At 37.5% G+C, this 26,439-nt stretch overlaps 1 protein-coding gene across 1 annotated transcript in view; it reads left to right on the top strand.

The window, feature by feature from the left end:
- CEP126 (centrosomal protein 126) overlaps positions 1-26,439 on the top strand; it is a 123,702-nt gene that overhangs the window by 62,386 nt on the left and 34,877 nt on the right. Inside the window, exon 4 of the mRNA XM_007191214.3 lies at positions 4,219-4,330. Coding sequence (XP_007191276.2) covers positions 4,219-4,330 — 112 coding nt within the window. The remainder of the gene's footprint in view (positions 1-4,218; positions 4,331-26,439) is intronic.

Below are 26,439 nucleotides of genomic sequence, written 5' to 3' on the forward strand. Positions count from 1 at the left end.
AATTGTAAAGATTCATATCAGTATACATAATATTCTACCTTCTGTGTAAGACAAGAGGGAAATTAGAATATGTATTAAGGGAGGAGATCAAGATGGTGGAGTAGGAGGACATAGAACTCACCTCCCCCAACAAACACATCAAAAATACATCTACATGTGAAACAGTTCTCACTGGAAACTGGTAGAAAGACTCCTGTGCAACCAAGGCTGAAAGAAAGATCCACATGGAGTAGGGTAGGAAAGAAAGAGAAGCGATCAGGTTGGGACCTGTGCCCCAGGAAGGGTACTCAGAGGAAAAGGGAGATTACACAGGCAGAAATCCTCCCTGAGAAGTGAGTGATTCTGTTCCAGCCACATATTGGGCGCCCCAGTCCTGGGCTCCAACACGGGAAAGATGAGCCCCTAGGCTGGTTGGAGGGCTGGTGGGACTAACAGGAGGGCTGTGGGAAGCCTGTACTCGAGCTTGGGAGGAGTACACGCACACTTGCTTACTCCCAAAAGAGGGCAGAGAGGCATATTGAAACTGTGCAGGTGGCTGACTGGTTTCCTGAAACTGCTCTGGAGCACACTGCAGCCTGAGCCAAGTGAATGCTCAGTCCCTGCTTACTTCATGTCACAGCTCCACACTGGAGGGAGGGCTGCCACAACCAAAGAAAGAGCTCAGCCGTGAGACACAGAGGCAATTCAGAACCAAAGTGGTATCCTTTGGGTGAGGGCATGGACACTTGCAGAGGCAGCGCATCAGAAGCAGCCCAAACTCTTTATGTGGCCAAACTGTTGCAGCCTGCACCTGGTCACACACCAAGAGCTCACACTGGCCCCTCTTGTTCCAGCACTGCTCACCTCAGGGGCAAGAGTGCTGGTGCTGGGAGAGGGGAAGCTCACACTTAAGTGGAACAGAGCTAGCTCAGACCCAATCCTTAGGGCTTCTGCTCCAGCAACTTGGGACCTGACCCTGGCCCCAATAAGGCGGTGACAGTCCCTGAGCAGAGAGAAAGCCCCAGCTCTCTCCTGGCTCTGGCCGTAACCCCTCCTTCTCCAGCCCCACATCCTTCCAAAGTGATAGCTGCCAGCACACCCTAAGGAAAGACATGACTTGTGTTCATGTCAAATCCAGCTCTCCCACCAAAACCACTGGACACACAGGCTGTATAGGGATGCTCCCACATAAGGACACCCCTTCAAGACAGCAATAGGTAGCTGTTTCACCTAATATCATAGAGACAGAGACTGTTAAGCAAAATGAAAAGATAGAAGAATTGGTCTCCATTGAAAGAGCAAGAGAAAAACACAAATAATGAAACAAATAATTTACCAGATAAAGAATTCAAAGCAATAGTAATAAGAATTCTAACTGAATTAGGGAAAATATATACAATGGAATATTAGCCACAAAAAAGAATAAAATTCTGCCATTTGCAACAATATGGATGGACCTATAGAGTATTATCCTTATTGAAATAAGTCAGAGAAAGACAAGCTCTGTTATCACTTATATGCAAAATTTAAAAAATAAAACAAATGAATGTATATTTAAAAACAGAAATAACCTTACAGATACAGAGAACAAACTAGTGGTTACCAGTGTAGAGGGTGAAAAGGGTGGGAAAAATAGGGGTATGGGTTAAAACAGGGGTCCCCAACCCCCAGACCGCGGACCACCAGTGGTCCGCAGCCTGTTAGGAACAGGGCTGCACAGCAGGAGGTGAGCAGTGGGCGAACGAGCGAAGCTTCATCTGCCGCTCCCCATTGCTCCCCGTCACTCCCCATCACTCGCATTACTGCCTGAACCATACCCCCCTCCCCTGTCTGTGGAAAAATTGTCTTCCACGAAACCAGTCTCTGGTGCCAAAAAAGGTTGGGGACTGCTGGGTTAAAAGACACAAACTACTGTGTATAAAATAGGCAAGCAGCAAGGATATACTGTACAGCACAGGGAAATATAGCCATTATTTTTTAATAATGTTAAATGGAGTATAATCCATAAAAATATTGAATATCTGTGTTGTACACCTGAAACTAATATAGTATTGTAAATTAACTATACTTCAACTTTTTAAAATAGAATATATACTTATGTATGTTTGTATTTGCATAAACAGTGATAGAATACACAAATGACCAATAAGAGCAAGACTTCCAAATGTGTATTTTATTTTTTTGATTTCTGAACATGAATATATTACCTGTACAAAATATTAAATTAAAATTTTAAGAAAATGTAATGCCATGAGTGAAGAGCAACAACAAAGCTATGATAAATAACTGTGTATTTAATTGTCTATTGGTTTAGTTTATTCCCAAATTATGAGAGTTAAACCAAAGGTTCACCTGATGTACATGATAGCTGATGCTTCCCCTTGCTTCGAAAAAGGGATTGGGAGTTTCGATGAGGTCAGAAAATTGTTGGAGTCAGAGAATTGTTGGAGTTAGAATATTAGAGCAAAAGAACTGGAAGGAGGAGGCTAGTGGTTTAAATGAAATAATAAAGCCCGAATACACCGTAAGTACTCAAAAAATGTAAGCTTAAATTTTCATCAGTGAGTATGAGGTAGTGACTAGAAGGTCATTAGACAACAGCAACAAGAAAGAGTAATGGGTGTTTGTAAACTGTTTGTAAAGCTACCTTAGTTTTAAAGGTAGTTTTTAAGTTCTCTTTGATAGACAGTAAGTGGTGAGTGTTAATAAAAGCGAAGTCTCAGACTATAGTCTAGCACAACTAAACATTTTTAGTAAAGCAGACACAAAATGATTGGTACGACTTGTTCTCTAAGCTCAATAAAGTCCCAGTTCTCTATCCTTTTAGGTGCTCTGACTACACTTTACGTGAAAGATCCACTCAGACTTACACAGTCACATTCCAGAGACAAAATTTTTGTGCCTTCTGGTATTGGACCATCAGAAATGTTCCTGTTTAACAGCTGGAGCCAAGACTAATCAGAGATCAAACCTCAATACCATCTGTATAGGGTATAGACCTCCCTAGATTCTTATTCTCTGTTCATGCAAGGGTAGAGAGTGATTAAAATATTTTAGGAAAGTCCACTTGTCTTAAATATCTTCAATTTCAACAAAGAACGTCCATTTTTAACATTCATCAGGCTGTGCAACTGGCCATTAGTTTTACCAATAAGCAACCATTTGGGACATTGATTATGCTAATTAGAAAAACAATCAAAATCTAAAGCTTGATAGTTTCTGCCTCAAGAGGATTGGTCCTTTATGATTAGAATATCCAGCAAACCATCTTGTAACTGTGCATTTTTCACTAGTATTTTATGCAATCACCCCTTGACTCTAGAGTTCAAGTTTGAACTAACCCATTCATAAAAATATACTGGTTTTGCTTAAACATTTTAAGGTAAATAACAAACATTATAATAGTGGGAAAGTCTGAGGACATGGGTTTTTTAAAGGAGAAAGGAGGAAACAGTTTGGTAGTGTCATTGGAGAGCTAGAAAGTCACCTACTCTACCTTCAGACCTTGAGTTATTTTTAGTTATTTGTGCCTCCCCATAAGAGGGCTGAAGGAAAAGCAATATCCTTTAAAAACCAGCTATGTTTCAACTGAAACAAGAAGGTGTGTACCAAAGTGTACAATGGAAATTCTTGGGAAAGTGGATACTTATGGGAGCTAGGGTTGGATTAGAGGTTGTGCAGAGTGGTATGTGGATGAGTGTCCATATAATGTATGACTTTGAACAAGTTACTTAGCTTCTCTATGCTTCAGTTTCCTCAGATGCAAAATGGAGATTCAAATAGCATCTGCCTCAAAGACCTTAGTAAGAATTAAATTAATTAATACTTATACAGTGCTTAAAAATAATGTCTTTAACAGTAAATGCTCAATAAATGTTAAATCGTGTTTTTATATCTTCCCCTTTTCTTCATAAGAATATTTGTAAATTTTGTCAGAAGTTTATGGAACTATGAAATCAGATATAATGGAGTTTGCATGCCAGACTAAAAAGGCTGGACATTTCTCAATGTTTCATTTTTCCAAATAAATATTCTTAAAATTGGTGATGATAATTTTGAGGTAACTGTTTCTTATTGGGGAATTGGGTGTCTAAATTTAAAATATTTACACTATTCTAAAAAATATATTTTTACAAAAGTTTTAAGGTAGTATTTTATCATTGACCAATTAAATTATATATAAAGAGAGTGTTGAAGATGAAGTGATTCTGTACTATTTGACCTTTATTATCCCCTTAGTTTTTCAAAAACCAGTTCCTCCATTAGAAGAGGCCCTCAAACAAATTCAGGAATCCAACTTAAAATCAGAGGTAAACCTTCCCTCTTCCCACAGACCAATAATAGACTGGAGGTAAGTAATTTATGATTATCATGTGTAATTACTAATATATAATAATTAAATAGCTCTCTAGTTGCTGAGTTTGTAGGTCTTTTCATCAGTTACTCCTTACCTCTGTTTTAGAGTTTACTATTTTATTTTCACACATTGAATTGAAGTAGAGTACAATATAAGCTGCTTCAAGAGTAAGTAGGAATTTTAATTTGTTGTCTTTGGTATTACAATGCTGCCTATGTTAGTAATTTTCTATGGGAATTATCATAAAAACCATTTAAAAACATTGATATTGGTTTTACTGAGAGAAAAAAATATTTTGAGTTGTAATGATATAAATTTAGGTAAAAGTAACTTTATAGTAGAAATGGGTTTTTCCTCACTGAAAATCTTTCCTGGATATCTTTAAAAAGCTACAGTGCCTCCTGGTTCCTCTCCAGGTTAGTTTAAATGAATTATCTTGAAGCAATAGGATGGACCAACCAACCAGAGTACCCTCTGACATCCTGTATTTTCTATGTATTTATTATAAATGTTTCTTGAACCTACTATGTACATAGCATTATATCAGGCATTGAGAAGGGGATATGGAGAAGTGTAATATTCAAAAATATAATCCCAAGAGTATAATCTAGGAAAGAAGTAAATAATGCTTCAAAAAGTATAGAACAGTACCAAATAGATAATGATAATAATATTTAATATTAATTTATGTAATGATGTCTACAATTCATATGTAATTTATGTTAATATTTTACCTGTTTATAATGTTATTTACTAAAGTACTTCCATTTTTAGAATACCTGTGGCAAATAGTTCCCTTGATCAGATCTAAGAACAATTAAATTCATTCTCTCAGTCTTTATGATAGTTCAAGGAAGACTTCATGGAATAAAAAACTCTTCAGCAAAGCTTTGAAGAAAATAGGAGTTAATCATGAAACAAGTGGGTAGATGGTATTCCAGACAGAGGGATGAGCATGTGGAAAGGCCAGGAGTAACAGAAGGAATGATGTGTTCTAGGAGTCAGAGATGGCTGAATAATAGAATGCAGAATACCAATAGCTCACTAGATGTGAGATTGGAGAGGTAAATGACCTACATGGTAAGGAATATAAACTTTATCCTGAGCATTTAGGAGGAGTCAATGAAGGATTTGAGCAGATGGGAGATAAGATCAACTTTTCTTTTTTAACATATCATTCCAATCTATTGTGAACAAGTGTGGATAACTGATTGAAAGAGGACAAAACAGGAGGCTATTTCAATATATGTAATTGAAATTACATGGGTCTAGAGCTCAAGAGAAAGATCTAGGCTTAAGACATTTGAAGCCAAAACAGTGGATGAGATCAGCTGTGGAGATTATATACTATGACAACAGAGCTAGGTTAGAACACTAAAGAACAGCAACATTTAAGGAAGTGAAAAAAAGAGAAGCCTACAGATAGGAACAGAATGGTTGATACCAGACTATATATAGAGAGAAGGTAGAACTAAGGAAGTACAGACTTTCATGGGGAAAAAAGCAGTTTACAGAGATCAAATGGCTTCTAGAGAATCAGTAAAATAAAAAGTTTGTATCAGGCAGAAAACATGTAACGTTTAAACGGGGTAATGAAAAATGGTTAGTAAAGAGACTGGGAAGCCAACAGTGGATGATGAAGCAACCCCAGAACTGACAACAAAGTCAGTATTACCACCACAGACCTGAACTGAAAAGAGCTATAGCTATAGGAGAGGGCTGATAGGTAGAGGAACATTGCCACTACTAAACCAAGCCCAACAGAGAGGAAGCCAGAGGAACAATTATCAAAAACCTCTTTCTTCTGTCACTCTCCCATCTCTTCCTAGTACCTTTCATTGGTCAAAGTCAGACATAAATCAAAAGGCAAGGGATCATTTGGTCTCTGCCTAGCAGAGACAAGTAGAGAAGTATGGAAAGTGAATCTGGAGGGGTAAAGAGAAAATATCCAGCTTAGAGGCAATGTGTCCACTGTACTTCACAACAAAAAAGTCACACTGGCAACTTTTGTCAGAGAAATTTCAGTGGAGGGATAGGGACAGAAAAGAGATTGTGATGAGTTGGAAAGAAATGGAGAGCAAGAAAGAAAAAATACCAAGTGTAGCTTGGCTGTGAAAGGAAAAGAGCAGTAGAACAATAGCCAGAGAGGATGTAGGGCCAAGATATGGCTTTTTCCCTTAAGATGGAAGATATGTTATCATGTTTAAATATGGACGTCAAACTGATGAGTAACAGAATTGCAGTCTAGAAAAGTAGAGAATAAAAATGTGAAGTGTCTTAAGTACCTATTATTTGGACATTGATTAACAAGGGTTATACATATGAATGAGATATGGTCCTCTGCCCAAGAAGGGTTTTCAGTTACATTATAATACTGTTTAATGGTGGTTACATCATAAGACAAGTAATACTGCATTATGGGGGCAGTTACAGAAATACTAGCAAAGTGATAAAGAAGTACGAAATTTGAAGTTGGAGAGGAGACTTAAAGGATGAGTACCAATTGTCTACTAAAGTAGCATAGGTTGATTATAGGCATGTTCAGGCCTACATTGTTGTAAAAGGCAAAGACACCTAAGGAAATAGAACTTGTTCAGAGTGGCAGGACTGTAGTATGTGTTGCTGGTAGGACAGGAGATTATCTAGAAATGTAGATTGAGATCAGATATGAAATGCTTGTATGTCTAGGAACTTTTAATTTTTATCCTATAACTAGTAGAGAACCAGTGGAGGTTTTTAAGCATGGAGTGATATAATCCTCTTTATTATTATTGAAAGATAATTGGTATGAATGTTGGAGAATGAAAAGAGTGGAAAGAAATTGGAAGCAAGGAGACTAAAAAAACTTAATGGACTAATCCAAGGGATAGATCATTACTGCCTAAACTAAAATAGTACTATTTTGTATAGTGAGAAAAGGATAAATCTGACAAAGAATAAAAATATTTTGAGTGGTTAGAAGGAAAAGATGAGAGAAGAAAAAATGAAAATGCCTTTTCACAGCAGAGAAGAAACATAAATAAGAGTTTAAGAATGTTGATCAAATAGAAGTGTAAGAATTGGAGTATGGAAGGTAGGAGATGAAGAGGATGTGAGCTTACCTCTCCTGACAAAGAATTCAAAAATACATCCACATGTGGAACAATTCTAATGGAAAATTAACTGGAAACATGCAGAAGGACTCCTATACAATGAAGGCTGTAAGAAAGATACACATGTAATTGGCTAGGATGGGAAGAAAAGCATCAGGTAAGAGGCCTGTGCCTCTGGGAGAGGACTAAGAGGAAAAGGGAGATCACACAGGCAGACATTCACCCTGGGAAGTGAGTGGGTCAAGCCACAGATTGGACGTCCCCCTCCTGGGGTCCTACATATAGGAGACAAGCCCCTTTGGCTGCTTGGAGAACCACTGAAAGGCTAGAGAAGCCTAGACTTCACTCATGAGGAGTGTGCAAGTGTTAGCTTACCACCAGACAGGGCAGAGAGAGGTGTGCCCTAGTGGCTGCCGCCTTGCCACACACCCCAGTCTGAGCCGAGTGAATGTCAAGCCCTGCTCACTCCAAGCCACAGCTTGGCCCTGGATCTAGGCCAGACAGGACCTGGGAAAAGACTCAATCTAAAGATGCAGAGGCGACCTAGGGGCCTGGGCTGTGGTCTAAGTGGAGCAGTGTCCATTGTTGGCAGTTATTTAAACAGCACCCCAGAAGCAGCCCAGACTTCTGATGGCAGTGCAGGTGCTTGAACTCCCATGACCACCATTCCATGCTCCCCAGTTTCAGGCAAGCAAACACTCCAACCCCTCCCACTCCATGCCATAGCCTTACACTAGATCTGGGGCAATCACAACAGGGGAAAAGATGCAAACTTAGGCTGCATCTGAGTGGAGCCACAGATGCCTACAGGGCAGCATATCAGCATATCTGTAAGCACATGAGCCCCACTTGCTTCAGCACTCCCCGCCTTTGGGTCAAAGGCCCAGTGCAAGAAGAAGGAAAAACACACACTTAAAGGAAGCAGAACCAGCTTGAGCCCAAATCTCAGGGCCTCTGCTCCAGCAACTTTGGATCAGATCTCACTCCTGACAGGGCAGTGATGGCCACTAAGCAGAGAGGAAGTACATCTCACACCCCACACAGGCTCTAACTCCTCCATTACTAGCCACATTCCCTACCAAGGTGATAGAGGCCAGCATACCATGAGGAAAGATATGACTGGCATCCACGTCAAATCCACCAAATTCACTGGGCACACACAGTCTGCATAGGGACACACCCACATAAGAACACCCCTTCAAGACCACAATAGGTAACGGTTTCACCCAAAATCATAGAGATACAGAAAGTTAAATAAAATGAAAAGGCAGAGGAACCTGCAACCTAAGATTGTCTACCCAGCAAGATTATCATTTAGAATAGAAGGTGAGGTAAAGAACTTCTCAGACAAGCAAAAACTAAAAGAATTCAGCAATACTAAACCTACCTTAAAAGAAATGTTAATGGGTCTTCTCAAAATGGAAAAGAAGTAAGAATCTATCAGAAAGGGAAAAATCCCAATAGGAAAGACATATGTATGGGGATTGAAGATCACTTAAATAAGCCAGTACATAGATTAAAAGACAAAAAGTTGTAAAAGCAACTCCTACTACAATAAATACTTATGTGATAAACATGAAGCTGTAAAAAAATACATCAAAAACAAAATATGGGGGAGGGGGTAAAAACTGTAGATCTCTTAGAATGTGTTTGAAGTTAAATGACTGTGAGTTCAAAGCAAGTAGATATAATTATGAGTTAGCAACATATGAACCCCATGGTAACCACAAAGCAAAAACCTACAATAGATACACAACAACCAAAAATATAGGAACTCAAGCATACTACAAAAGAATATCATCAAACCACAATGGGAGAAACAAAAAGAAGAAATCAACGGAGGAAAAAGTACAAAACAACTGGGAAACAAGTAATAAAATGGCATTAAGTACATACCTATCAATAAATTACTCTAAATATCAATGGATTAATGCTTTAATCAAAAGACATAGGATAGCTGATTGGTTAAAAAAAAAAAAAAACAAGACCCTTCAATATGCTGCCTACAAGAGACTCACTTCAGGGCAAAAGACACACACAAACTGAAAGTAAGGGAATAGAAAAGGATATTTCATGCAAATGGAAATGACAAGAAAGCAGGAGTAGCAATACTCATATCAGACAAAATAAAACAGAGACTATAATGAAAGACAAAAAGAGCATTATATAATGATAAAAAGGGATCAATACAAGAAGAGGATATATACTCCTTAACATATACACACCCAATACAGGAGCATCTAAATGTATAAAGCAAATACTAACAGACATAAATGGAGAAACTGACAATAGTACAATAATTGTAGGAGACTATAACACCCCACTGATATCAATGGACAAATCATCTAGAAAGAAAATCAATAAGGCAATAGTGGTCCTAAATGGCACAGCAAGACTAGTTGGACTTAAGTGATATCTTCAGGACATTCCATCCAAAACCAGCAGAATACACATTCTTTTCAAGTGCACATGTAATGTTCTCTAGGATATATCACATACTAGGTCACAAAACAAGTCTCAACAAATTTAAGAGGATAGAAATTATATCAAGCATTTTTTTCAACCTCAGTGGTATCAATTAGAAATCAACTACAGAAAGAAAAACAGAAAAGAACAAACACATGGAGACTAAACAACATGCAACTAAAAACCAAGGGTCAATGATGAAATCAAAGAGTAAATCAGAAAATACCTCAAAACAAATTAAAGTAGAAAACAACTTTCCAAAATTTTGGGGATACAGCAAAAGCAGTTCCAAGAAGGAAATTCATAGCAAGACAGGCCTTCCTCGAGAAATAAGAAAAATCTCAAATAAACAACCTAACCTACCATGTAAAAGAATTAGAAAAAGAAGAACAAACAAAGCCCAAAGTCAGCAGAAGGAAGGAAATAATGATATCACATACACATGGAATCTAAAAAATAATACAAATGAATCTATGTACAAAACAGAAACTGACAGAAAGATTGGTTCAAGATGGTGGAGTAGAAGGACGTGTGCTCACTCCCTCTTGCAAGAGCACCGGAATCACAACTAACTGCTGAACAATCATTGACAAGAAGACACTGGAAGTCACCAAAAAAATACCCCACATCCAAAGTCAAAGGAGAAGCAACAATGAGACGGTAGGGGGTCGCAATCACAATAAAATCAAATCCCATAACTGCTGGGTGGGTGACCCACAAACTAGAGAACACTTTTACCACAGAAGCCCACCCACTGGAGTGAAGGTTCTGAGCCCAACATCAAGCTTCCTGACCTGAGGGTCTGGCAATGGGAGGAGGAATTCCTAGAGAATCAGACTTTGAAGGCTAGAGAGATTTGATTGCAGGCCTTTGACAGGACTGGGGGAAACAGAGACTCCACTCATGGAGGGCACACACAAACTAGTGTGCACACTGGGACCAAGGGGAAGGAGCAGTGACCCCATAGGAGACTGAACCAGACCTGCTAGTGTTGGAGGGTCTTCTGCAGAGGTGGGGGGTGGCTGTGGCTCACCGTGAGGACAAGGGCACTGGCAGCAGAAGTTCTGGGAAGTACTCCTTGGCGTGAGCCCTCCCAGAGTCCACAATCAGCCCCACCAAAGAACCGGGTAGGCTCGTGTTCGGTCACCTCAGGCCATAAAACCAACAGGGAGGGAACCCAGCCCCACCCATCAGCAGATAAGCTGATTAAAGTTTTACTGAGCTCTACCCAGCAGAGCAACCCCCAGCTCTACCCACCACCAGTCCCTCCCATCAGGAAACTTGCACAAGCCTCTTCGATAGCCTCATCCACCAGAGGGCAGACAGCAGAAGCAAGAAGAACTACAGTCCTGCAGGCTACGGAACAAAAACCACATTCAGAGAAAGATAGACAAGGTGAAAAGGCAGGGGGGCTATGTACCAGATGAAGGAACAAGATAAAACCCCAGGAAAACAACTAAATGAAGTGGAGATAGGCAACCTTCCAGAAAAAGAATTCAGAATAATGATAGTGAAGATGATCCAGGACCTCAGGAAAAGAATGGAGGCAAAGATCTAGAAGATGCAAGAAATGTTTAACAAAGACGTAGAAGAATTAAAGAAAAAACACCTACAAGAATTAAAGAACAAAGAAACAGAGATGAAAAATGCAATAACTGAAATGAAAAATACACTAGAAGGAATCAATAGCAGAATAACTGAGGCAGAAGTATGGGTAAGTGACCTGGAAGATAAAATAGTGGAAATAACTACCGCAGAGCAGAATAAAGAAAAAAGAATGAAAAGAAATGAAGACAGCCTAAGAGACTTCTGGGGCAACATTAAACACACCACCATTCTCATTATAGGGGTCCAAGAAGGAGAAGATAGAGAGAAAGGACCCGGGAAAATATTTGAAGAGATTATAGTTGAAAACTTCCCTAACATGGGAAAGGAAATAACCAACCAAGTCCAGGAAGCACAGAGAGTCCCAGGCAGGATAAACCCAAGGAGAAACATGCCAAGACACATTCTAATCAAATTGACAAGAAATTAAAGACAAAGAAAAATTATTGAAAGCAACAAGGGAAAAACAACAAATAACATACAAGGGAACTCCCATAAGGTTAACAGCTGCTTTCTCAGCAGAAACTCTACAAGCCAGAAGGGAGTGGCATGATATGCTTAAAGTGATGAAAGGGGAAAACCTACAACCAAGATTACTCTACCTGGCAAGGATCTCATTCAGATTGAACGGAGAAATCAAAAGCTTTACAGACAAGCAAAAGCTAAGAGAATTCAGCACCACCAGACGAGCTTTGCAACAGATGCTAAAGAACTTCTCTAAGTGGGACACACAAGAGAAGAAAAGGACCTACAAAAACAAACCCATAACAATTAAGAAAATGGTAATAGGAACATACGTATCGATAATTACCTTTAACGTGATGGATTAAATGCTCCAACCAAAAGACACAGGCTCGCTGAATGGATACAAAAACAAGACCCATATAGATGCTGTCTACAAGAGACCCACTTCAGACCTAGGGACACATACAGATTGAAAGTGAGGGGATGGAAAAAGATATTCCATGCAAATGAAAATCAAAAGAAAGCTGGAGTAGCAATACTCATATCAGATAAAATAGACTTTAAAGAATGTTATAAGAGACAAGGAAGGACACTACATAATGATCAAGGGATCAATCCAAGAAGGAGATATAACAATTATAAATATATATGCACCCAACATAGGAGCACATCAATACAAAAGGCAACTGCTAACAGCTATAAAAGAGGAAATCAACAGTAACACAATAATAGTGGGGGACGTTGACACCTCACTTACACCAATGGACAGATCATCCAGACAGACAATTAATAAGGAAACACAAGCTTCAAACGACACAATAGACCAGATAGATTTAATTGATATTTATAGGACATTCCATCTGGAAACAGCAGATTACACTTTCTTCTCAAGTGCACATGGAACATTCTCCAGGATAGATCACATCTTGGGTCACAGATCAAGCCTCAGTAAATTTGAGAAAACTGAAATCATATCAAGCATCTTTTCTGACGCTATGAGATTAGAAATCAATTACAGGGCAAAAAACGTAAAAAACACAAACACATGGAGGCTAAACAGTATGTTACTAAATAACCAAGAGATCACTGAAGAAATCAAAGAAAAAATTAAAAAATACCTAGTGACAAATTACAACAAAAACACAATGATTCAAAACCTTTTGGATGCAGCAAAAGCAGTTCTAAGAGGGAAGTTTATAGCAATACAATCTTACCTCAAGAAACAAGAAAAATCTCAAATAAACAATCTAACCTTACACCTAAAGGAACTAGAGAAAGAAGAACAAACAAAACCCATAGTTAGTAGAAGGAAAGAAATCATAAAGATCAGAGCAGAAATAAATGAAATAGAAACAAAGGAAACAGTACCAAAGATCAATAAAACTAAAAGCTGATTCTTTGAGAAGATAAACAAAATTGATAAATCATTGGCCACACTCATCAAGAAAAAGAGGGAGAGGACTCAAATCTATAAAATTAGAAATGAAAAAGGAGAAGTTACAACAGACACCGCAGAAATACAAAGAATCCTAAGAGACTACTACAAGCAACTCTATGCCAATAAAATGGACAACATGGAAGAAATGGACAAATTCTTAGAAAGGTATAACCTTCCAAGACTGAACCAGGAAGAAATAGAAAACATGAACAGACCAATCACAAGTAATGAAATTGAAACTGTGATTAAAAATCTTCCAACAAACAAAAGTCCAGGACCAGATGGCTTCACAGGTGAATTCTATCAAACATTTAGAGAGGAGCTAACACCTATTCTTCTCAAACTCTTCCAAAAAATTGCAGAAGAAGGAACACTCCCAAACTCATTCTATGAGGACACCGTCACCCTGATACAAAAACCAGACAAAGATACTACAAAAAAATAAAATTACAGACCAATAGCACTGATGAATATAGATGCAAAATTCCTGAACAAAACACTAGCAAACAGAATCCAGCAACACATTAAAAGGATCATACACCGTGATCAAGTGGGATTTATCCCAGGGATGCAAGGATTCTTCAATATACACAAATCAATCAATGTGATATACCATATTAACAAACTGAAGAATAAAAACCATGTGATCATCTCAGTAGATGCAGAAAAAGCTTTTGACAAAATTCAACACTGATTTATGATAAAAAAAAAAAAACTCTTCAGAAAGTAGGCATAGAGGGGACCTACCACAACATAATAAAGGCCATATATGACAAACCCACAGCAAACATCATTCTCAATGGTGAAAAATTGAAAGCATTTCCTCTAAGATCAGGAATAAGACAAGGATGTCCACTCTTGCCACTATTATTCAACATAGTTTTGGAAGTCCTAGCCACGGCAATCAGAGAAGAAAAAGAAATAAAAGCAATACAAATTGGAAAAGAAGAAGTAAAAGTATCACTGTTTGCAAATGACATGATACTATACATAGAGAATCCTAAAGATGCCACCAGAAAACTACTAGAGCTAATCAATGAATTTGGTAAAGTTGCAGGATACAAAATTAATGCACAGAAATCTCTTGCATTCCTATACACTAATGATGAAAAATCTGAAAGAGAAATTAAGGAAACACTCCCATTTACCATTGCAACACAAAGAATAAGATACCTAGGAATAAACCTACGTATGGAGGTAAAAGACCTGTATGCACAAAACTATAAGACACTCATGAAAGAAATTTAAGATGATACAAACAGATGGAGAGATATACCATGTTCTTGGATTGGAAGAATCAACATTGTGAAAATCACTATACTACCCAAAGCCATCTACAGATTCAATGCACTCCCTATCAAATTACCAATGGCATTTTTTACAGAACTAGAACAAAAAATCTTAAAATCTGTATGGAGACACAAAAGACCCCGAATAGCCAAAGCAGTCTTGAGGGAAAAAAATGGAGCTGGAGGAATCAGACTCCCCAACTTCAGACTACACTACAAAGCTACAGTAATGAAGACAATATGGTACTGGAACAAAAACAGAAATATAGATCAGTGGAACAAAATAGAAAACCCAGAGATAAACCCACACACCTATGGTCAACTAGTCTATGACAAAGGAGTCAAGGATATACAATGGAGAAAAGACAGTCTCTTCAATAAGTAGTTTTGGGAAAACCGGACAGATACATGTACAAGAACGAAATTAGAACACTCCCTAACACCATACACAAAAATAAACTCAAAATGGATTAGAGACCTAAATGTAAGACTGGACACTATAAAGCTCTTAGAGGAAAACATAGGAAGAACACTCTTTGACATAAATCACAGCAAGATCTTTTTTGATCCACCTCGTAGAGTAATGGAAATAAAAACAAAAATAAACAAATGGGACCTAATGAAACTTCAAAGCTTTTGCACAGCAAAGGAAACTACAAACAAGAAGAAAAGACAACCCTCAGAATGGGAGAAAATATTTGCAAATGAATCAACGGACAAAGGATTAGTCTCCAAAATATATAAACAGCTCATTCAGCTCAATATCAAAGAAACAAACACCCCAATCCAAAAATGGGCAGAAGACCTAAATAGACATTTCTCCAAAGAAGACATACAGACGGCCACGAAGCACACGAAAAGATGCTCAACATCACTAATTATTAGAGAAACGCAAATCAAAACTACAATGAGGTATCACCTCACTCCTGTTAGAATGGGCATCATCAGAAAATCTACAAACAACAAATGCTGGAGAGGGTGTGGAGAAAAGGGAACCCTCTTGCACTGTTGGTGGGAATGTAAATTGATACAGCCACTATGGAGAACAGTATGGAGGTTCCTTAAAAAACTAAAAATAGAATTACCATATGACCCAGCAATCCCACTACTGGGCATATACCCAGAGAAAACCATAATTCAAAAAGACACATGCACCCCAATGTTCATTGCAGCACTATTTACAATAGCCAGGTCATGAATGCATCCTAAATGCCCATCGACAGATGAATGGATAAAGAAGATGTGGTACATGTATACAATGGAATATTACTCAGCCAGAAAAAGGAACGAAATTGGGTCATTTGTAGAGACATGGATGGATCTAGAGACTGTCATACAGAGTGAAGTAAGTCAGAAAGGGATAAACAAATACCGTGTGCTAACACATATATGTGGAACCTAGAAAAATGGTGCAGATGAACCGGTTTGCAGGGCAGAAATAGAGACACAGATGTAGAGAACAAATGTGGACACCAAGGGGGGAAAGTGGCGGAGGGGTGGGTGGTTGTGAGATGACTTGGGAGATCGGGATTGACATATATACTAATATGTATAAAATAGATAACTAATAAGAACCTGTTATATAAAAAAATAAATAGAATAATATTCAAAAATTAAAAAAAAAAGAAAAAGAAACTGACTCACAGGCATAGAAGACAAACTTTTGGTTACCAAAGGGGAAGGAGAGGATAAATTACAAATACGGGATTAACAGATACAAATCAGTATACATAAAATAGATAAGCAGCAAGGATTTACTGTATAGCTCAAGGAATTATATTCGCTATCTGGTAATAACCTATAATGGAAATAATCTTGATATATATATATATATAAAACTGAATCACTTTACTGTATACCTAAAACTAACACCGTATTGTAAATCCACTATACTTCAATTAAAAAAAAAAAAAAAAAAAAAAGGTCATTTCCTAAGAGAGAAAAAAATAATAGAAAATATCAATGAGCTGGTTTTACGAAAAAATAAACAAAATTGATAAATCTTTAGCCAGGCTCAACAAGAAGAATAGAGAGAGGATCCAAATAAACACAATAAGAAAAGAAAAAGGAGAAATAACAACCAGTACCACAGAGATACAAAAAACCATAAGAGAATACTATTATCAGTTATATGCCAACAAACTGGACAACCTAGAAGAAATGGACAAATTTCTAGAAACATACAGCTTACCAAAACTGAGTCAAGAAGAAACAGACAATTTGAACAGACCAGTCACTAGAAGTGAAATCAAATTTGCAATTAAAAAAAAACTCCCAGCAAACAAAATTCCAGGACGGGACAGCTTCACAGGGGAATTCTATCAAATGTGTAAAGAAGAACTAATACCTGTCCTAATCAAACTATTCCAAAAACTTTAAGAGGATGGAACACTCCCAGATTCATTCTACAAGGCCACCCTTACTGTGATACCAAAACCAGGCAAAGACACTACAAAAAATAAAATTACAGGCCAGTATTTTTTATGAATATAGATGCAGAAATCTTCAACAAAATATTCACAAACTAAATCCAACAATACATAAAAATGATCATATATCATGATCAAGTTGGATTTATTCCAGGGTCACAAGAATAGTTCACATACACAAATCAATCACTAGGATCCACCACATTAACAAAAGGAAAGATAAAAATTATGATTGTCTCAATAGATACAGAAAACGTATTTAACAAATTCAATATCTATTTATGATAAAAACTCTCATCAAAGTGTGTATAGAGGGAACATATCTCAACATAATAAAGGTCATTTACAGCAAACCCACAGCCAAATCATACTCAACTGTGAAAAATGAAAGTTTTCCTTTAAAATCAGGAACAAGACAAGAATGCCCACTTTTGGTGCTTCTGTTTAACATAGTATTGGAAGTCCTAACCACAGCAATCAGACAAGAAAAAGTGATAAAAGATATGCAGATTTGGGCTTCCCAGGTGGCGCAGTGGTTGAGAATCTGCCTGCTAATGCAGGGGACACGGGTTCGAGCCCTGGTCTGGGAAGATCCCACATGCCGCAGAGCGGCTGGGCCCGTGAGCCACAACTGCTGAGCCTGCGCGTCTGGAGCCTGTGCTCCGCAACGAGAGAGGCCGCGACGGTGAGAGGCCCGCGCATCGCGATGAAGAGTGGCCCCCGCTTGCCACAACTGGAGAAAGCCCTCGCACAGAAACGAAGACCCAACACAGCCAAAATCAATCAATCAATCAATCAATCAATCAAACATACGCATCTGATTCAAGATCGTCAATTAAAAAAAAAAAAAAAAAAAAAAAAAGATATGCAGATTTGAAGAAGAAGAGGTAAAACTGTCACTATTTGCAGATGACATGACACTCTATATAGAGTACCCCTAAAGTCTCCACCCAAGAACTATTAGAACTAATGAATTCAGAAAGGTTGCAGGATACAAGAATAATATACAGAAATCTGTTGTCTTTCTATACACTAGTAATGAAATATCAGAAAGAGAAAGTAAACAATCCTGTTTATAATCACATAAAAAAATAAAATACTTAGGAATAAACTTAACCAAGGAGGTGAGAGACCTGTACTCTGAAAACTATAAAACACTGATAAAGGAAATTGAAGATGATCCAAAGAAATGGAAGGATATCCCATGCTTTTAGATTGGAGGGAGTGATATTATTAAAATAGACATACTGCCCAAAGCAATCTACAGATTTAATGCACTCTCTATCAAAATACCCATGACATTTTTCATAGAACTAGAACAAATAATCCTAAAATTTATATAGAATCACAAAAGATGCTGAATTGCCAAAGCAATCCTGAGAGAAAAGAACAAAGCTAGAAGCATAACCCTCCCAGACTTCAGACTATACTACAAAGCTACAGAAATCAAAACAATGTGGTATTGGCACAACAACAGACACATAGATTAATGGAACAGAACAGAGAGCCCAGAAATAAACCCACACACTTATGGTAAATTAACCAATGACAAAGGAGGCAAGAATATACAATGGAGAAAAGACACATGGTCCAGGGAAAACTGGACAGCTACATGTAAAAGGATGAAATTAAAACATTCTCTAACACTGTATACAAAAATAAACTCTAAATGGATTAAAGACCTAAATGTAAGACTGGAAACCATAAAACTCCTAGAAGAAAACGTAAAGGTAACGCTCTTTGACGTAAATTATAGGAATATTTTTTTGGATCTGTCTCCTAAAGCAACGGAAATTAGAGCAAAAATAAACAAATGGGATCTAATTAAACATAAAACCCTTTGCACAACAAAGGAAACCATAGACAAAGCAAAAAGACAACCTACTGAATGGGAGAAAATATTTGTAAATAATATGACTGATAAGGGGTTAATAGCCAAAATATATAAACAGCTCAACTCAATACAGCAAAAAGAAACAACCCAATCAAAAAACAGATAGAAGAGCTGAATGGATGTTTTTCCAAAGAAGACATACAGATGGCCAACAGGCATATGAAAAGATGCTCAACATCACTTTCGAATTAGTAGAGAAATGCAAATCAAAACCACAATGACATATCACCTTACACCTGTCAGAATGGCCATCATCAAGATGTATACAAATAACAAATATTGAAGAGGATGTGGAGAAAAAGGGAACCCTAGTACACTATTGGTGGGAATGTAAGTTGGTGCAGCCACTATGGGAAACAGTATGGAGATTCCTCAAAAAACTAAAAATAGAACTACTGTATGATCCAGTAATTCCACTATTGGGTATATATCTGGAAAAAATGAAGTCACTAATTCGAAAACATACATGCACCCCAATGTTCATAGCAGCACAGATTACAATAGCCAAGACATGGAAGCATCCCAGGTTCCCAGATGATTGGATTAAGAAGATGTGTTTTGGGGGCTTCCCTGGTGGTGCAGTGGTTGAGAGTCTGCCTGCCAATGCAGGGGACACGGGTTCGAGCCCTGGTCTGGGAAGATCCCACATGCTGCGGAGCAACTAGGCCCGTGAGCCACAACTACTGAGCCTGCACGTCTGGAGCCTGTGCTCCACGACAAGAGAGGCCGCGATAGTGAGAGGCCCGTGCACTGCAATGAAGAGTGGTGCCCGCTTGCCGCAACTAGAGAAAGCCCTCGCACAGAAACAAAGACACAACACAGCCAAAAATAAATAAATAAAATAAAGAATTATTAGAAAAAAAAAAAAGATGTGTTTTATATATATGGTGGAATATTACTCAGCCATAAAAAATAATGAAATTCTGCCATTTGCAGCAACATGGATGGACCTAGAGAATACAATACTTAGTGAAATAAGTCAGACAAAGACAAATACTGTATGATATTACTTATATGTGGAATCTAAATAATAATACGTATGAATGTACATGCAAAACAGAAAGACACACAGAGAAACAAACTTGTGGTTGCCAGAGGGGAAGAGGGGAAGGACAAATTAGGGATATGAGATTAACTGATACAAACTACTATATATAAAATAGATAAACAACAAGAATATACTGTATAGCATAGGAAATTATGCCCATTATCTTACAATAACCTGTAATGGAGCATAATCTGCAAAAATACTGAATCAGGTGCCATATACCTGAATTTAACACAATATTATAGATCAACAAAAAATAAATTAATTTTTAAAAAATAAGAGTAGTGTGATAGGTTTCATATAGAATAAAATGTCCCTTGATAGTAAAAACAAAATTGGAGTATGGACAGAACAGTGCAGGAAAATCAAGAGGTATACAGCCATGAGTTTAAAAGGACTTATGTTAAAAGGGTGGTAGTGAAATAGAAAAGAAAGACAGAAGGAAAAGATATTTCATGGAAAGACTAGATTATGAGTTTGGTGTATGGTGGAATAATGAAAATGAAAAAAACAGAAAAATCAAAAGAAGCTGAAATTTTGAGTCTTTGATATTTGAAGGAATTTGGTGACTTTAAAAATTTAAAACGTAATGAACTGGTACAGGTTTGGCAAGATATTATTAAACTTCATTTGAGACTTCTGAATTTAGGGAGTAAATATCCAAGTAGAAATGTATAAAACCAGTTTGACCTAAGATGAAACAAGAGGTCAAGGCTATAGAAATAAATTTTAAAGTCCTGATTGTGTATGTTGCTCAATTTTTATGTGTACTTATGTCTCCCCAACCAGACTGTAGTATTGTAGAGAACAATGGCTAAATCTTACACATGCAGATATTCCCTATGGTGCTTAGCTCAGTGCTATGCATGTTGGAGGTATTCAATAAATACTTTGAATAGAGACACATCACTGGCATAATGAAAACTTCTCAGAGGATATAAACTTGACCTGAAGTTTAATAGATGAGAAACATATTCATCAGAGACATTGAGAGGGAACTCCAGAAAGAGGGAACTCCAGAAAGAGGGAACAAGTAGTGTGTGAAAAGGAATGAAGGTATGAAAGGACATGTTGTATTAAGGGAGCTGAAAGTAAGTAGTTCATTTTGTGGGGGGGTTTTGTTTGTTTTTATTTTATTTTATTTTATTTTATTTTGGAGCATAGTTGATTAACATTGTTGTGTTAGTTTCAGGTGTACAGCAAAGTGATTCAGTCATACATATACATGTATCTATTCTTTTGCAATTTATTTTCCCATTTAGGTTATTACAGAATATTGAGCAGTGTTCCCTGTGCTATACAGTAGGTCCTTGCTGGTTATCTATTTTAAATAAAGTAGTGTGTACATGTCAATCCCAAACTCCCAGTCTATCCCTCCCCCCCACCCTTCCCCACTGGTAACCATAAGTTCATAGGTAGTTCATTTTGACTAGTGTGTACAGTGAGAGATTGTAGGCAGTTAGGTTGTTTAGAAAGGAAGCCATGAGTTAAATCATGAAGAGCCTTGTTAAGGAGTTTGTCCTAAAAACAATTGCTGAAAAATTTGAACCAAGCATATAACATTTACATTTTAGGAATATTGCCAGAATGAGAATGAGTAAGGTAAGACTAAATGTGGGAAAATCAGATAAAATGGTACTTTATTTAATGAAAACAATGGCTTCTTAAGACCTGTTTAGGAGGTAGAATCACTGTGATTTGGTAACTTTTTAAGAACTGAAAGGTGAATGGGAGGAATCAAGGATGACTCTGGAGATGGAGTTTGGTCAGTTAATGGATAGTGAAACCATTTATCAAAATAAGGACCATTCAGTACAAAGAGGTTTAAGGGAGAGAGTAACTGGAAGGATGATGATAAACTGTGAGTTTGAGACACTTTGGGGCTATTCTGGAGTCAATTTCTCATTTGTGAGATGGCTGGGCCATGAATATAGATATGATAGTTGTCAATGAATGAATGAAGTTAAAGCCATGGTTCAATACCCACCAGTGGGGGTCTTGGTTCAGCTAAACAATCAAACTCCCATGACTACAATAGACCAGGTTTGGCCTCAATTAGAAGACATAAAACATTGCATGATAGGCAACATTCTTCAACAGGAGGACTTTTCATGGCATGCCACGAAACAGTCAAAGGGCTGATCTTTGCTGTGCCCCTATTCCCACAAGTGATGACATCACAATGTGCAGACAGCCACCCTGGGTTAGAAATCCCATGTTCCAAAAAGAAGCCAATATTTCTTATAATGGCTCTATATGAATAGTTTCCATGCAAGAGATATGTCCAGTTATAAGAATTACCACACTCAGGGAAACCTAAAGCTATTGCTTCCTACCAGGTATCTATGATTTATTCACAGTCGTCCCAGTACAGATACAGTTTACCAATGAAGGGTCATTTTTTTACATAGTCAATGTGCCTGAAACACAGTTCAAGGCCTGCTAATAATCCAGAGAACAGAGTTAGAAAATTAACCCAAAGTTGAATTGGTCCACAGAGGATGGATTTTATTAACCCTTCACTCACATACAGATACAGATAAGATCACACAGACAGTATAAATAAGATTACATACAGAGTATGGATAGATAAGCAAAGAAGAGGATGACATAACTCTCAAAAATTCCAGCATATCCAAGCAAAGAAAGAGGAGCTCGAAAAAGACCCTGAGAAGAAACAACCAGAGAAGTCAGAAAATAATCAGAAATGTATGATGATATGGAAATAAAGGGAATTAAAGTCAGGAAAGATAGTGGTCAAGAACTGTCTAGGTCTGCAATTAGGTCAATTAGTTAATCGCTAGCAAAAGCAGTACATTGGAGCAGTAGAGGTAGAAGCCAGATAGCAGTACGTTAAGGAACAAATGGAAGTTGCGGCAGTGAACACAGTATAATTTTAGAGTATTCTGTGGAAAGTTTTGTCTGAAAAGGAAGATTACAGACAATTAGTGGGGGTTGGGGGTTAGGGTCAAGGGGAATTTAGAGTGATAAAAAATTCCAAATCATTTAGTATAGAAGTAATGTGCATTTTTGTATACAGATTTTCTTCACTATTAGATTTCTTTTTCTGTGTATTATTACCCTTTGTGTTATCAGATATTTTCAATTAAAAAAGCTCTTTTGCATTATGAATGAAAGGATAGACTTATTTGTTCAACAATGTACAGTTCCTTAAAGTCTTAGAAGAGATAACATGTCAGACAACTTTGATTTCCCTGTAGCACAAACATATAGTTATCATTATACCAAATCTTGCTAAGACCATTATATCAACTTTGTTTTATGAGAAATTATCTCCATTCTAAATTAGAATACAGAGTCTTCAGTTATTATTGTAATATACTATTATGACTATGACTTCATGATATTTATATCTACCTATACATACACACACATAAATTTTATGTGTTTGGAAAACAACAAATGTATACAATTTATAGAGAGAACACTATTGTTTACTTATTTAAAAGTTGAACTCCTCTCCACGGATAACTAACAGTATTAAATAATGTATGTGAAAATGCTTTGTAAACTATAAAATGCTATACTATAAATATGAGAGCTTGGAATATTAAAGATCAAGTATTAGGTTAATAGAAATATTTATATGTACTGTTATTGAAAATATAATTAAACTACAAATACTTATAAGCTATTCTCACATTAAAAATACATTTTCTGTACAATATAAGCCTAAAATGTGTTAGAGAATAAAGCAATGTCAAGAAACAGGGAGCTTCCAAAGAAGGGGAGGTATATCAGTACTCACAAATGATTATTCTAATGTAGAAAATATTAGTGGTAGATTAAAATAATTTAAGATGTTGTAATGTGATAATCTAAAGGAGAAAAAAATTGTATGAAAAAAATGGAGGGCATTCAATGCTTAAGCCTCAAGAAAAATCAGAGACTTATGTCCATATGAAAATAAAAGCTACTTAGGAAATAATGAGATATAAGAATATTAATAAATGACTAATAAAAATAAAAGCCTTCCATCACAACCAAATCCTTGTCACAAAGATAATGTACTTGACCGTTCTGGTAGACGTAGGGTAAAATCTATATTTTCCCCATATTTTTATACTTTAAAATGATGTTATTAGATATCTATCTCCAATATCCATGTATTTGTGGTGAGACAGTTGATCCTGAACCACAGGCTACCCTGAGAAATCTGACCAGAGCTGAGCAGTAATCTATTTGACCTCTTTTTGCCCTTTGTACCAGTACTTTAAACCAAATTTTCTAGCCCATATTCATTATCTGTATGACTATCAGACTTCTGAGAGGTGAAAATACTCTAAGTGCAAGGAATGAGAAAGGGGAACTTGAATAAGTAAGCTATGTACATTTCTCAGCTCATGAGAGGACACTGTTGATCAGAAGAACATCATGCATGGACCCTCAGAACAAAACATAATATGAATTGAAAGCCTCGAGGCAGCCCAATAAATCAAAAAACCATCTTAATAAGACTGTCTCTCTACTTCCTGTTCAAATGCTTTTCCACCTGTGCAGATCCATTCCTGCCTGTCCAGCTGTCTCCATACCTGATCCCCACTTACCTGATCAGCTGTCTCCTTTAAGAGCCCCATTGCTGTCCCACCATTCCCAAATTCTTCCTAGCTATCCAACTGTTTCTCCCACCCACCAGCCCCATACCCTGCCTATCTGTCCATCTGTTCCCTCTGCTCTTCCAAAGAACTTCTTACCAGCCCCATTACTGTCCTACCCATTCAAATATCTTCCTCGCCCTCCATCCCCAGTTACTTCCAGCTTTTCTAGCAGTTTCCCTCGTCTATCAGCCCCAATTCCTTCTAGTCCACCTGACTATTTACCCCACCCACCCCGAGGTTCACCAGTCATTCCTGATTCTGACTCACAGAGTAAGTTATTTTACAAAACTTTCAGACCCAAACATTTCCTTCCAGCACAACGTTCTACCCCAACGAATCTAATGCCGGCCCTTGTTCATCGTTCCCTTCTAGCTCAACTGATTGTTTTCCCAACCCCTTTGGAAGGTTTCCCTGTTTTGAAGTCTTCCTGTTTGTCCAGTCATCCCCCTCATCAACCAATCCCCACTCTTTCTTCTATCACTCCATTGCCTGAACATCCTGCTAGCTTAGATCATTTTCAGTCAGTCCAGCAATCTGTCCCACAAACCATAACATTGTCAAATCTGCCCCAGGCCTTTGTAGATCATCCACCTACATCAGTTTTCTCCCATCCACCTCCCTGTCATTCTCCATCATCTTCTTTGTCTTCATCTCCTTCTACTTCCGTATCCTCTTCTTCATCCTCTATACAGTTTTCTTCCTCTTCATCTGTTCTTTCCTCTCCTTCACCTTCCTCTTCTACCTCTCCATTCTTACCTCTTTCATCTATCCCTCTTTTTTCCTCTCCTTTGCATTCATCTCCCTCTCTGTATTTGCCTCCAACAAATTTAGATTTCCCGTCTCCAATTCCTCCTGTTTCTTCTTCCTTTATGATTTCTTCTTCCTTTCCCCCAATGCTTCACTCTTCCTCTCCCTCTACCTCCCCATCTCCTTTTATTCCTATCCATTCCTTCAATCCTCCTCACGAATTGAAAGTAGAGAAGAGAAGAGAAGCAAGTGGAGTAGAGAAGAAAGAAATAGAGAAGAAAAAGTTGACAGACGACAACTGTAAAGGTAAATAAATTTAGTTTATTAGATATTTTGTAGATTTAGCAATATTTCATTTGGGAAGGGTGACTGAAGGGGAAGGAATATGTAAGAGTAGGAAACCTAAAAGCGAGAGAGAGGAACGTATTCTCAGTGTTCAGGAACTTGTGTTAAGTACCTTTTTGCTCTTGTTGATCCCTCTGTGGTCACAAAATTATAGTCAGGAATCTAGTAATCATTGACTTTGACTATTCCAGTCTGTCCAAATAAAGATATATATGGGTATTGGAGATAGATATATGTCACATGTGGCCATGTGTCACCTTCCAAAACATTTGAATTCTCATTGAACTGGGAATAATTCCAATGAATTGGGAATAAATACCCTTGGGATTCACACTACTGGCCCTAATGCAACAGCAGTCAGCTATTTGATATACTTCACCCCCCCAAAAAAAATTCTTCCTTTGTTCTTTTCTTTTCACTTTGTACATATATTGAAATGTTACATGCTATAAGTTTCCAGAAGATTTGAAATTCTAAAAGAAGATGATGTCATCCACAATAATTTGGGGATGGCACTTTAATACACTAAAAATAAAGGTACCTCCCTCTGTGGCATGAAAACCATGCTTATATTTGTGGTACAACTGAAAACAAATATGTACACTCTCCACCATGCAATAAAATCCAAGCTTCCAAACCTAGTAAAGTTAGATGGAAATTCCTGTC

This window comes from Balaenoptera acutorostrata, chromosome 9 (assembly GCF_949987535.1).
Source record: "Balaenoptera acutorostrata chromosome 9, mBalAcu1.1, whole genome shotgun sequence".
Classification (NCBI taxonomy): domain Eukaryota; kingdom Metazoa; phylum Chordata; class Mammalia; order Artiodactyla; family Balaenopteridae; genus Balaenoptera; species Balaenoptera acutorostrata.